The following is a 14177-nucleotide window of genomic DNA, read 5'->3' as shown; positions in this document are numbered from 1 at the left end:
AGTTCACATGACACACTAAGTCATGATTCACACAACACACTAAGCCAAAATGGCCTTCTCAAGATGCTTAATCCATGTGGCTTAGAGTGTCTTCTGAACAGGGTGACTAACTGGTCTGTAGTTCCCAGGTTTCTCCCTTTTGCCCTGGAAATTTGAACTCATTCAAAGAAATTAGGCGCTCCTTGACCATTTGTTTATCAATCTCAAGCTCCAATCCTTCTCCTTCAGCTTGTACTTCACTTTTGTCAGGGGTGTCATAGACCCGCTTTCAGGAGAAGACTGAGCCAAAGTAGGAATTGAGCAGTTTGGACTTTTCTTTGTCATCTGTAATCATTTTGCGATCCTCGTTGAGTTGTTGAACCATCATTTCTTTCCTCTGTCTTTTACTATGTACGTACCTGAAGAAAGTTTTTGTTGCCTTTAGCATCCCTTGCTAATCTGAACTAATTCTCAGCTTTAGCTTTACTGATCCCATTCTTGCACTTCTGTGCTACCTGTCTGTACTCTACTTCTGTAGCCTGGCCTTCCTTCCACTTCCCATAAGTGTCCTTTTTTGTTTTCAGATCATCTCTAAGCATTTTGTGGAGCCACATTGGTTTCTTCTGTTGTCTTCTATCTTTTTTCCTTGTTGGAATTGTACCTTTAAAATTTCCTTTTTTTAGAAACTCCCACCCATCTTGGACTCTTTTTCTGATTAGGCTCACTTGCCATGGGACCTTACTTACAATATTACTGAGTTTATTAAAGTCGCGTTTCCTGAAATCCAGAGTACACATATGGCTACAATCAGCTTTTGCTTCCTTTAAAATCAAGAACTCAAGTATGACGTGGTCACTTTCCCCAAGAGTTCCTGTAACTGCCACTTTATCCACTAAATCATCCCTATTGGTCAGAATCAAGTCAAGGATAGCCGTTCCTTCCTTCACTTTCTGTAGGAGAAAGTTATCAGCTCACATGTTAGGAATTTCTTGAGGGGCCACTTTTGGCAGAATTTGTCTCCCAACAAATTATCGGGGGTAAATGAAGTCCCCATTACTACTACATTGCATTTGCTTGAAACATTGGCAATTAGCTTATCAAAAGGTTCATCCTCATCTTCTTCTTGACTGGGTGGTCGGTTAGTAAACTCCGACTATCATGTTCCTTTCATGCCTTGCCCCATTTATTTTAATCCAGATGCTCTTGATGGGGCTACCAGGTACAGCCTCCTGTATTTGTGTGCAGGGACAAGTATTTTTAACATATAGTGTGACTCCTCCTTCCTTGCTATTTCTTCTGTTCTTTTTGATTGCTATAAATCCAAGTTTATTGCTGTAAACTAAGTTTCAGTTATACCTAACAAGTCGTAGTTACCTTTATGGATTAAGAGTCCAAGTTCATTCTATTTGTTTCCCATACTCTGGGCTTTAATATATAGACATCGAACACCATGTGCTTTATAGTTTGGCTACCTTCCTATATTATTATAAAGACTATTATTGGACATGATTAAAGGTGTTCTCTCTGTTCTGGTGTATAAGCCTTTGTCCATTGTTGCCTCCAAGTTTACATCTCTCTCCCTGCTAGGATTCAGTTTAAAGCCCTCCTGATGAAGTTCTTCATGCTGTGCCCAAACACATTCTTCCCAGTCCTTGTGAGGGGCAACCCGTCACTTGCAGCAGTCCATCTTCCACGTAGCGTAGCCCGTGGTCCCAGAATCCGAATATCTTCGTAGCCAGTCATTCACCCGGAGTATTTTTCTTTCCCTTTCGATTCCTCTTCTAAGTACCATGGGTGCTTGGAGCTTCAGCTGCTGCCCAGCCATCCTACCCACTTAGCAGTCCTCCCTCTTGCTTGAGCAGCCAGCTGGTCACTTCCCCTCCCTGCCTGGTCACTCCTGCCTTGTGCCCCAGCCCCCCACCACCGCCAGGCTCCTTTGAGCTATTGTGAGAGGCTGGCTCTGGCTGACCTCTCGCAATAGTTGGAGGTCAAAGCAGGAGAACATCCATGCCAGCAGCAAGTGACCGGTCAGAGTGAAGTGTGCCACTCTCCCTGCCCTTGCCCGGAAGGCTACTGTGGCTTCAGCTGCAACCCATCTGCCCAGCTTACCTGCTTGGCCAACTGCTCCCTCACTTGCTCAAGCAGCCGCCTAGCCAGAGTCTCTCCTGACTTCTGCCCCAGCCACCTACGCGGCTCCTCAGGTACTGTGAGAGACTGTGATGGTTGGGGCAGAAAGCAGGAGCAAGGGCTATGCTGGCAGGAGAGAGTGACCAACTGAGCTGGCTGACCAGACCAAATAAGTAAGTAAGGGAAAGGCCAGTCAAGCAGGGAGGGAGGAGGGCATGCAGGAGCACGGGCGGTGGCAATAACAGTGGGTGGGAGGGTGGTGGGCAGCGCTGCCACCTCACCTGAGGTGGCAAGATTCCTTAGGTTGGGCCTGCCTTGCTCCATAGGCCCCCGCCAAGCAAAATGAGGTGGATGACTACTAAGGAGAGAGCCTTCTTGGTAGTGGCACCTGGATTACAGGATAGCCTCACAGAGCAGCTCAGCTAGTGCCCTTATTTGTGCTCTTTTGGGCGCTAGGTGAAGACCCTTTGTATTCACCAGGGCCTTTTAAACAATCCCTTGACTCCTGCTATTTTAGTATGGTCTTCAATCTGAGCTAATTTACTTTATTAGAAGGAAGTTTTTTATGCTACATTTTTATTAATTAATTATATTTTTAATCTGTCCGATAACCAATGTTCTCTGCTTTAAAGGAAGAGGTAGGACTAGAACCATAAAGCTGATACAGAGCATGGTAGGGAGCCGACATAAGAATGTGGCGACATGAGAGATAAGAGCTTAGCAGATGTGTTCTGAACCAACATGAGAGGAAAAATAAGGCAGAAAGTTATACAGCAGTCTAGAAAGGATGTGGACAAGTGTTAAGAACAGCATAGTGTTGATTCACAAGTACTTTACATTACCCTGGAATGCATCAGTGCATGTTAGTATAGCCACTTTTATCTACGCTGAAGTGCAATTGACAGCATGACTTAAGGACCATCTTCTTAAGTATACTTAATGTTATATGAACAGCCCTACAAGTCTTAACATGAGGGGAATATCTTGGTTTAAAAAGTGTTTGATTTAGAGTAGGGTGTGAGCTTTCCGTTTCCACCCTCATTAAGGATGTCATACAAGGTAGCCTGTTGGTATCATTACACTAAACTCTGGCTAGAAGAACGTGTACCTTCTTTTGATAGGGCAGGGGTACAAACAAATCCCAATTCCCCAGCCAGCATGGCCAATGGTCAGCGTTAACTGAAGTTATGGTCTAAAACATCTGGAGAGCACCAGGTTGCCTACTCATGTGATGAGGCATAGCAACAGCAGGCATCCCAGTGAACCAGGCACTCCAACTTTACCTCCCCTCCCATTCTGTTTCAGAAATAAAATTTACATGTCATAAAGAAATGCTGATGCCACCTCAAGAGGAACATTTACAAAAATTGACAACCCTGAGAAACATGGAAGCGATTTTTACAGGTTCTTCCCACATCACACCAAGAAACCTCCAAAAGTTTAGAGCTGTACTGTTGCAAGAATAGCCAGAAAAGTTGGACATATCAGTTACCTTCAGAGCTTCTTCATATTCCTCTGAAAAGACACAGAGAGAAACACACTGTGAGCACTGCCTTATCCAGAACTGCACTGAATGTTATGTCAGCACATCTCATAATCTGCATTTAGAGCCAGATAATTAATCCTATGATCTGTACTAATTACTGGGCTCCTTCTCATTGCTGCTGCCATGTGAGATCCCCCTTCCTCCAATCCAAGGATTGTTCAAGCTTGTACATGCCTGTACTCTTCTCTTGCATGGATTGGCTTGCTCTGTACTGGATGTTATTACAAGGTACAGTCCATGTCTTGAGTTTCAAATGTTGGGATATGAAGACGCTTCACTTTCAGACGTCTTAAAGTGAAGCAAAAACTCCTACATATCCTGGAGTATGCGAGCACAGCATATTTCAGTCTTCTATCAGATTTGAAAGTATTCTGATTTCAATACCCCATGAGCGAGTTAGTAAACATTTGGGCAGGAGCAAGTCGAGCATAACTAACAGGAGTGTAACAATTGATAGGATACTAAAAAAACCACCTGGACAACACTTGCCTGTTGTCTGCAAGCCCCACTCCCACTTGCCATTGGCTGAGCAGCTATGACATCATGGAATGTTTATAAATATTCTAACTGTTGAAAAAGAATATACTACTTCTGTAAAGGGAGTGAAATGTTACTTGGGCATGGAAAAATCTTTCATAGGGCTTAGGGACAGGAGGCGCTGTGTATTATTCACATTAGGAAGGATAAGAGAGGCAGAAATACAAAGTAGGCAAGAAAGTGTGTTATGCTGGGATGGGTGGGGAAAAACAGGCAGAGAAGGAATTGAAATAAGGCTGCAGAAAAACTTACACAGGAACCCTAAGCAGCGGGGCAGGGACTTAGATTCAATCAATTAGAAGTATATATGAACTGCTTTCTTGTTCACCAGGTATATTGATTTAAACCAGGGGTGGGCAAGATCCAGGGATCCTGCTGAAATTTGGCAGTACAGCACTAACAATCTCTCCCCGCTGCAATTTTGCTTTAAAACAAGCTGTGTGCAGCAAAATTGGTGGTGTGGAGGGCTACATGCAGCCCACCACTGATTTAATTGAACCAGCCAAACCCTTGTCTGCAGGTCACTAGTATAGCACCATAAATGGAACCCAGAAACACTAGACAGAAAGCCTATTTCCTATCCACCTTTTATTCATAGCCAAGACTCCTCATCAGATATTATGAGCATGTCAAAGGGAACATACCTGAAGTATTGACTGAAACCTGCGAAAAAGAAAACAAGAATGAATGATGGCCTCTTCCCTGCTGCTCATCCAGGATTTCAAAGCTACTACCTGGCTTCTGTCACCATTTACATTTATTTCCAGCCACTTCATCCCATCATTGACTTGCTTGCAACCTTTTTAATAAAGAAAAGGGCTCCTTTCTCCACCCAATCTTCTCACAAGGTAGATCCACACTTCAAGGCAGAGCCCAGCTCCATAACTCCATCCAACCTTCCAGAGTTACAGGAGATTGCACCAAGGGCCACTTAAGACATACATGCTGGTCAGACTTTTCCAGAGCTGCCCCAAAGTTCACCCTCACCACACATACCAGCAGCCTCTCTCTTCCTGGGTGGCATTGTTGCAGGTTTCAATCATGACATTCTACACTAGCCTCCCTGATCCTGGTGCCCTCCAGGTGTCTTGTGCTATATCCATCAACCACAGCCAAAGTAGCCCAACACATCTAGAGGAAAGATGGTATTCACCAAGATCAATGCAACTGGCTAGCAAATAATGGGACAACACACTAAGCCATAGTTAGGTGGCTACCCGCTTTGCAGAAAGTGGTTCATGATCATGTTTAAACCGCAGTTATGTAGCCACCACGGTTACGAATGGTGCACATGACACATTAAGTTATGGTTCACATGACACCCTAAGCCATAATCTTTAGCTCAAAATGCTTAACCACCGTAGCTTAGCATGTCATCTGAACAGGGTCAATAAGTTACAGTAAGAGAGCCAGCCCATACACAGCCAACACGATTTTCTTATTTTGAATTCTCATGTGTTATTTCTCTCAATAATGGGCAAATGTGGAAAAAGATGTGCATATACAGCCCCTTTTCTAGACATTAAGTGAAAATGCCAAACTATACTCTCCTCCCAACTTGACTTTTGCCAACTATTCATTGAGTATACCTTTTGTCTGTGGGGCCTGAAGAGAGACAGATACTTTATTACTCATATTTATGTTTTCAGAGGGAATGTAGTTTCCTAAAGCTCTGATCTGCGCTTGAACACTAACCCAATCTGGTGTCCATCATGTCTTCTTCTCTACATTTTGCAGACGCCATGCCCTGGCACAGCAATAACTCAAGCCAAGTCTAGCAAGATTCGAAAGCTTGACCCTGTGCACATCAATCATTGGCAGTGGCTATGGGAAGGGTATGTGCCTTCCTCCTTATTTAAATCTCTAACTTAGGGCTAGGCAACTACAGGAGCTGCAGGGTGCAATTCATTCCACAGAAGCCGCACCACCATTGCCACATGTACATGTGCACCCACCCACCCACATGTACATACACATAAACGCACACATTTCCTCTGCCACCCACTACCCAGCTGAGCAAATTGGATCATTATCACCAGGAGGAGAACAATGGGATGGAGGCTTTAACCTGACTCACACCCCCATCCCAGCTACTTCGATCATAATCACTTGGAAGAAGAAGAATCTTTAACCTCGTCTCCTCCCAGTGATCATTATCCAAGTTGCTGGGACTGGAGGGGAGGCACATGCTTAAAGCCTCCTCTCCTCTCCCCACCCCTGAACCCCAGCACTCCTCTCATGGTTGCTGGGAGAAGGGAAAGGCTTTACCATTGCCCTCTTCCTAGTGACTGTGCTGAGAAAGAAGCCACACACGGGCAACTCTCCTTGCATAGCCTCTTTTCCAGCATGAGCAGATTCTACTGGGGGACAGGTGCGCAAAGAGAGTCAACTTCACGCACCCATTTCCTGTAGAACCAGCTGATTCTGTACAAGGATTACTCTAACCGCACACCCATTTCTCAGCAGAATCTGCTCCCACCAGCTATTGTTTGGCAGGCGGTGGGGGACCTAATTCTGCTTTGGAGTAGGGCATGTGGGGAGAGTCATCCCTGCACACCCTGTTTTCCAACAGAATCATATGTGTGAGTAGAATCCTCTTTGTGTGCCTGTTCCCCAGCAGAATCGGGCACCTGCCAGGCTGTCACGAGCCCAATTTTGCTGCTACACACGGGGAAGACTCTCCTCAGAGACCTGGTGTAACAGGGCAGCAGCAAAGGAGGGAAAACTGGCGGGCGGGGGGAAGTAAGGTGTCTATAGTGAACCACACAGGTGACCTCCAGGCTGCCCTTCTCTGCTCTAAATTAAGGACATGTTTATACAATCAGTTATCAGTTAACAACCATTGAACACTCAAACTCTCATTTACTTCCACATTCCGGGGGGTGGGGGGAGGATTCAATGTCTAAAGAGACTTGAAAGTGAGGGAGCAACTCCTGGTAAAAATCAAGACTTCACCTTTCTGATCCTGAAATATGCAGACCAGGACTAATTCCACCAGAGAGTGGTATATGGCAGAAACAAGCTATTATGCCTTGCAGACAGAGGGTATTGTTTCAGGATAAATATCCTGAGATACCATTCTTTGAATCCTGACTGCATAAACAGGCTTCAAGAGAAACATACAACTGAGAAAATACAGGCCAAATATTTGCTGAAAGAGAATGGAGTCTATTTTGTAAAGAGAGGGAAGCTTCTTTACAGGGAATTGATCATGCTCTGAAAGATTTCAAGTCCTTCCAAAAGTGCGACTACACATGAAAGCTTTCCCCAAAGCTTACACTTCTACTGTGAAGAGTCTGTTTTAAAAGTGGAATACCTCATCATGATCCTCATCTACGTATTTGATCTGGATATCGTTCAGTTCAAATGAGACTTTCACCTGCAAGAGAATTGATTTATTGTAAACTGGGCTGTCATGCTCTCTATTACAGACAGAAAAACAACAGGGCTCATATCCCAGGAAAGACCCACCCCTCTTTTTTCTGATGCCTCTGATATGGTCAATCAGGCCAGGAAGGATTCTACCACCCCATGCTACAATCTGGGCTGTGTATGCTTTGGGCTTAAAGAATTAGAATTCTGCACCAAGAATATGGAATTCTGCAAGCTGTTTACATCATGCAAGTTTAGTACATTTGCATATATTTATTTTGCAACACTGGACATAAAGAGCAGCAAAGAGCTAAACAAAGCACTGGAACTCAGCAGCCCTTCACTCACTTCCTTCCCCACATCTAAGTTTCCATCAGATATTGCCCACACAGCTTCATGACTATCCCTGCAGCTATTAGGGCTAGAAATAAACCAAAACCAAGAATGGATTTTCAGCATGCTAAATTCTGCATCCAGTACCAAAATCCAGAGAATGAGGACTACAACTAAGATTCTGAAAATATTTGCCAGACTCTCCAGAAAATGATAGGCTAATGCAAGCCTGTGAGTGCATAAGCAAGGTAAACACTTGTGTACAAAGGGCAAGTGAAGCTCATGATAAAGCCCAGCCAAACTATCTTTCAGGAAAAACACACATCAATGACTTCGTAGCCAGACAACCACACAGGTTTTATATTTAGCCAAGGTTTGCTTTCAGCGGCATTATTATTAGAACCACTGAAGTTCGTACATTTCCCATCACTTTTAATACTAGCTGCTGATCTATTTGAAATAGATCTGACAACAAACCCAGGTTGTCTCCCTGCAGCCTCCCCCACCAGGAAACTTAAAGGTAGAAGGGCCCATCTTGTTAAGTACTCAGAGGATTTTAGCTCAGTTCCCATCTATCTCCTGCTATGAAGCAAGGTGATGATAAAGTTCCTACAAAAATTCTGAGCATCAGCCATCATTAATTTATTCCAAGCGCCATGGAGCCTAGAGCACACAAATGTAGCGAAAATAGCTCGTTCCCTGGTGTACCAAATCCAATTCAGCACACAAGGAGAGGAGAAGTATGGGTCAAACAGCATTTATTCTGCAGAATAAAGAGGCACAAGAGCTGATTGGTGCAAAGCATGTGCCTACCTTGCAAGGGAGTTAGCTAGGTATTTATAACTATCTTCTCAGGCCTAACAGGAAATTTCTGGCTGAAGTGTAAAATACATAGTAAGACATTTTCTTGGCAAGCATCTACTATTCTCTGGGGAACATTCTCTTGATTCCGGTTCTCCAAGAACGTTTTGGCCTTCCCTTTCAGTATCAGCCATAGGGGAACAGGTTTAAATTTTTGGTTATCATCATTTGGTAAAATTATGCTTAACAGGACTTTTCCCTTGTTACTGACTTTGCATTGTGCCTCTGCATGAGGTAAGAGGCAATCTTGTGGTCCAAGTCTGGTGCTGAAAAGGGTGGTGAGCCATGCAGCTGAGGCACTCAGGTATGTCAGCAGTGTAGTAGTCAAACATCCCTCAGACTTCCTCCCAACCATGGAGCTGGGGAGAAAGTTGGGACTGCAACACAACTGCAAGGGCAATGCCCACCCAATTCCGCAGATTAAGTCTGGGAGGAAAGCTGGGGCTTATCACACTCACCAGAAGGTGGCAGCACATATGTCATGGCATGAAAATACAAGCTAGATAACGTCATCTCCCTGTCTCCTGTACTAGTCAGTGAATCTCAACCAGAAAACATTCAACTCACCATAGCTTCCACATCAGCCCATGTGGTATTAGATGAATCTGATACAAAGAAACTCTGTGTGTCACCTTCGAAGGTCACGCTGAGATTTACCTGTGGATCCATATTGCAGGACTACAGAAAGAAGATGCAAATGCCAGATCAAAAACCAAACTGTTTGAAGATTTTGAAGCTAATTCCCCCTTTGAGAGAAACAAAACAGCAACTCTGAGAATGAGCATTGGCAGTGTTTTATGCCAAATGCAATCACTTCTGGGGGGGGGGGAATGGCGCTGCAGCTCTCACCGCTCTGGAAGCTTTTCTCCTCAAGCTGTAAAACTTGTTTTCCCCTCAGTGGTGAGGGGAAAATACTCTGGATCTGCTCACATGTTCTTTCATGTTTATTATTACAAGGAAGTTCCAAGGAACTTTGACACTGAAAATAGGATGCAGACCAATTTAATTGTAAATAAATTTTGGAAAGCCGTATACAAATATTGTAAAATAATAAACACTCTATTTTGTGTTAAGCACAGCTATCAACTGACAAAGCTGGTTTCATGCCAAGCTTTTTTTCAGCTGGTGAATTCTCTTTTTTACATGTTACATCCAGAAGTTTCTGCTCTATTTCAGATAATCTCTACTTAAGTTCTTTTCTCCATGACTATTTGATGCTTCCAGTCACTTGACTCTAGTTTTCCTAACATCATAAATGAATTAGGACACACTCTTACTCAAGCCCCAGTCAATAAGACTTTGCTCTCTCATGAAATCCTGTTCACTGAAAACTTTATGTTATAAAATAAAATTCATTCTACTAAAGACAATGGTTCAAGTCAAGATTGGGAACTTGTAGATTGTTAGAAGAACTGCGATTATTAGTAATACTGAATAAATACAAGGTTTTGCAAGTCATTTTCACTTTTTCCCAGGCCACGAACACCATTTACTCCAACCTGTGGTACACTTGTAATTTGTTCTTACATTTGACTTCAATGGCTTAAGCATGTCTATTTCTGTGTTTGATTCTTAATGCTATTTTCCCCCTTATTACATTTGTCTATGTCATCTATCTACATTGCTCCTTTCCCACCCCCCACTGTAGTAATTTATTTATTTCATTTCTATACTGCCCAATAGCCGAAGCTCTCTGGGCGGTTCACAAAAATTAAAACCATGAAGAGCATAATTGCATCATTAAGTTCAGACAAAAGCCAATCACAGGTCATGACCCACAAGTTGAAGTTTAATGTGTTAAACCATATACACAGTAAAAAAAATTTTTTAAAAGAGGTCTTGTGTCACTGGAAAACTTGCACATTCCTACAGTGATCTAAAACTGACCCAATTAAAACATAATTTTACCTACATTGCAACTCCACAAGCACTCCCGAGAGGCACCAGCTTACAAATTCCTGGGTACAGGAAACTGCATCCTATGCGGTGCACACCGGAAATTCACCACCTGCTTGACCTACTTGCTACGTCGGCGAAAGATTCCCATAGCAGCTTGTCCGCAAGGCCCGCGAGGATATATACGGGCGCCTCCTCGCCGCCTCCCGAGGCAGGCATCCTCTCAGCAGGCTCGCAGGGAAACAAGCCCCACCGAGGTCACTGGGGACTGTGGGCATAAACTTGCATAATTCACACAACCCAATGGCAGATCTGGGGTATTCCCTAGCTCGGCTTCCGTGCATTTAAATCTGGGCTGCCAAATTTGAAAGAAGACCGTAAAATTGTACTAGAAGCTGGAATACCGGGAAAAGGCAACCAGCTGTGAAGTAAGACTAACGTTGCCCCCGCCTCCCCTCCTCCCAAAGTAGTCTGCTTTTCCTCAGGAAGGTGCCACGCAATGGGAAAGGATCCACTTCAATACGACCACGTCGCCAGGGCGAAGAAAGCAGCAAGGACCGGGGCACCTGCGGCAGGCGAAAGGCCAGCGTGGGGAGGGGGCGGCTCGAGGAGACCCTCCCCCCTCCCCTCCCCTCCCCTCCCCTCCGGGCGCCCAGCCGAGTCCCCTGAGGAAACCCTGCGGTGTAGCGGCAGCGGGTCCGCCGGGTGGGCCTCACCGTCTTGCTCAGCCGGTCCTGGAGCTGACGAGGGCGAACGACGCCCGCCGCTGCGGTGTCCGGAACGAAGAAGGGGCCCCTCGCTCGCCCGCCCGCCCGCCCGCCCGCCGGCCGGGTCCCCGCCCCCCGCTGTGACGTACGAACGTGGCAGATTCAGCCAGCCTACCCTCGCAACAGCGGCTGCGAGCATAGGATTGGGCCGTAGCAGCTGCCTTTCATCCTGCCGCTACTTTCCATTGGATGCTACGCGCGACAGGGGGCGGGTGACCAGGGGCAAGGTCCTAGGAAGCACAACAATAACAAGCCGAGGGAATGACGTACTTCATTGCCCGGATAAAGGACAGGAGAAAGCTGGGATTAGGCGCCCGCGTGTCTGCGCCCAAACACAGGGCAACCGCAAAAAAACAGAACGAGTGACCATTCTGACTCAAGTCTTATTCCGTCTGAATTCCCCCCCCCCCCGCCTTAAAAAAAATCCTTTGGTTTGTTTCCAAAAACTAAGGGAGAACCTATTAGCTACATCCGGCCTATGGAGATGCTTCCGGTTCCTTGAGCTGGACTACAACTCCCAGGATGCTCTTTCTGCAGAAATGTCTGGCAGCAGCTGCTTCCTGTAGCCACTGCTTAGCTAGGGTGACCCTATGAAAAGGAGGACAGGGCTCCTGTGTCTTTAACAGTTGCTTAGAAAAGGGAATTTCAGCAGGTGTCGTTTGTATGCATGCAGCACCTGGTGAAATTTCTTCTCCATCACAACAGTTAAAGGTGCAGGAGCTATACTAGAGTGACCAGATTTAAGAGAGGGCAGGGTTCCTGCAGCCTTAACTGTTGTGATGAAGAGGGAATTTCACCAGGTGCTGCATGCATACAAACGACACCTGCTGAAATTCCCTTTTCTATGCAACTGTTAAAGATACAGGAGCCCTGTCCTCCTTTTCATAGGGTCACCCTAGCTTAGGTATACTTTTATTGTTTTTTGTGTCTGTAGTCTTAGCTGGAATGTAAAATCAGCAACAACCCAAACTCTACTCAGAATCGTATGCAGGGAACTGAGGTAATCACGAACATGCAATTTCTCTCCCTCCCCCAGCATCATTCCTTATTTAACCAATTGGAGGCCTCCGTTTTGAGTCACATCACCATGACGGAGCAGGAAGCGATGAGCCTATTGGTCGGCAGGCGATTGCCTTGGGGACTGCTTGAGGAAGGCGCGAAAAGGAGCTGAGGAACGGTCGGAGCGGAAAAGGAGTCTCGTGAGGAAACCCAGGTGAGTGGAAGGGCTCAAGAGCGCGCAGCGATGTTCAAACTGTGGTGGAGATGTTAACTCGCTTCCCTATATCGAATTATATACTCACCTGCCAGTGGCTACTGGATTAGTGCTTAATACAAGGCTGCTTTAGCCCCATTACTTTTTTTTTTAAGTAATCACTCAGAAATATTACTAAGTTTGTGGAAATCTTTAAATAATAATTTTAAGTGGTTCTCAGGAAAATTTGTGTTGTTAAAATTCAGCTAATTTATGTGTACCTTTGTATGTCAAATTTCATTGCATCTTACTTCCACCTCTGCCTGGGCTACTCATTTAATAGAATCCATGTGCTTTAGGTCTAGAATGCCAGACTAAATTGACATGAAGCCTTTTCATTTTGAAGGTGTGGAAGAAGTTATGGATTCATCTGTTCCAACTGTTACTGAGGTTCATGGAATGCTCCTTGCGTTGCAGAAGAACTTGGAATGCCCAATATGGTATGGGGAAAAAACCCTGGAATGTCAGGTTCTGTTTCAAAACACACAGGTTCTGAAGCACCATCCTTAGTCTGGCAGGAGTTGGAGGTGAGGTAGGGGTTTCTAAGAAAGAGCTACAGACCTCCATAGGGCACAGGCCACAATAAGCATATTTTTAAAACCTGCTTTCCCCAGTAGCCTAGACTATGTGGTTCGGGGTGGGGGGATTAATCTCAAACAAATTATAATAGAAGCCTTTGTTAGAGCTTATCTCCCTGACCATTTTGGTTTATTATATGTTACAGTCTTCTAAAATTGTACCCTGGGTAACTCTTCCGTGCTCATTTTCTTTTTCACTTCTGTATATAACTCAGTGTCTCTTGTAATAATTATGCCATCTGAAAGAGCCTCAAATAATGTACAATACACTGAATTTATGTGTAATTGAAGATGTACTGTGTCCACAATAATTTGAGGTTCTGTTTTTTTAAAACCCAATGTTTAAGCGCTAATATCAAAAAAGGGAGCTTCGGCTATTGGGCAGTATAAAAATGCAATAAATAAATAAATAATAATAAAAAATAAAAAATATTTTAGGTAATGCATGTCTCAAAAGAGCTTTTACAGAACGTCCCATTCACTTACCCACTTTATGAATACCTCTCTCTACTTTCTCTCTTCATAGAGCAAGGAGCTGCCCCTTCTCCATGCAGAGAGAAAAGGGAACAATCTGGACATGGAGGAAGAGACCCAGTCTCTTGTTCTCAGAGTGCACTTCTCTGAATGGCAAGGCTTCAGGGAAGGTCTGTGGCAGTCTGGATGGGGAGACCTTGTAGGCCTAGTCCAGTCCACGAGCCAGAGGTTCTCCATCCCTGCTTTAGGAGGAACTATCTAGCCATGTTTTTCAGCTAGAGCTTTTTTGAATGGTTTCCACTGAAAAGGAGAACACTTAGAATATGTTTCAGGGTTGATACTGATTACTACTCAAGCTGTATTATAGGTGATGGAACCTTTTTCGGCCAGAGGGCTGGATTGCCACCCAGGTAACTTCCTGGGGGACTGCACTCCAGTAGTGGCTGTCAGAACCC

The 14177-nt window shown here is 44.7% G+C and overlaps 3 protein-coding genes across 6 annotated transcripts in view; 2 read left to right on the top strand and 1 right to left on the bottom strand.

Moving 5' to 3' along the window:
- NBR1 (NBR1 autophagy cargo receptor) overlaps positions 1-11443 on the bottom strand; it is a 47126-nt gene extending 35683 nt beyond the window's left edge. For 2 of the 3 annotated variants that reach the window (XM_063132468.1, XM_063132460.1), the window contains exons 1-4: positions 9323-9433; positions 7506-7568; positions 4834-4852; positions 3599-3621 (exon numbers count right to left, since the gene is read on the bottom strand). In XM_063132468.1, coding sequence (XP_062988538.1) covers positions 3599-3621; positions 4834-4852; positions 7506-7568; positions 9323-9424 — 207 coding nt within the window. In that variant the 5' untranslated portion in view covers positions 9425-9433. Of the gene's footprint in view, positions 1-3598; positions 3622-4833; positions 4853-7505; positions 7569-9322; positions 9434-11367 lie in introns of those variants that run through there. The other variant, XM_063132451.1, reaches the window with a different exon arrangement.
- The window catches only part of PIP4K2B (phosphatidylinositol-5-phosphate 4-kinase type 2 beta), a 453863-nt gene that overhangs the window by 278495 nt on the left and 161191 nt on the right, over positions 1-14177 (top strand). The window lies entirely within an intron of this gene.
- BRCA1 (BRCA1 DNA repair associated) overlaps positions 12571-14177 on the top strand; it is an 85568-nt gene continuing 83961 nt past the window's right edge. The window contains exons 1-2 of the mRNA XM_063127425.1: positions 12571-12595; positions 13017-13110. Coding sequence (XP_062983495.1) covers positions 13031-13110 — 80 coding nt within the window. The 5' untranslated portion in view covers positions 12571-12595; positions 13017-13030. The remainder of the gene's footprint in view (positions 12596-13016; positions 13111-14177) is intronic.

This window comes from Elgaria multicarinata, chromosome 1, assembly GCF_023053635.1.
Source record: "Elgaria multicarinata webbii isolate HBS135686 ecotype San Diego chromosome 1, rElgMul1.1.pri, whole genome shotgun sequence".
Lineage (NCBI taxonomy): Eukaryota > Metazoa > Chordata > Lepidosauria > Squamata > Anguidae > Elgaria > Elgaria multicarinata.
Note: the sequence above shows the minus strand (reverse complement) of the source record. Positions and strands in the feature narration are given on the sequence as shown.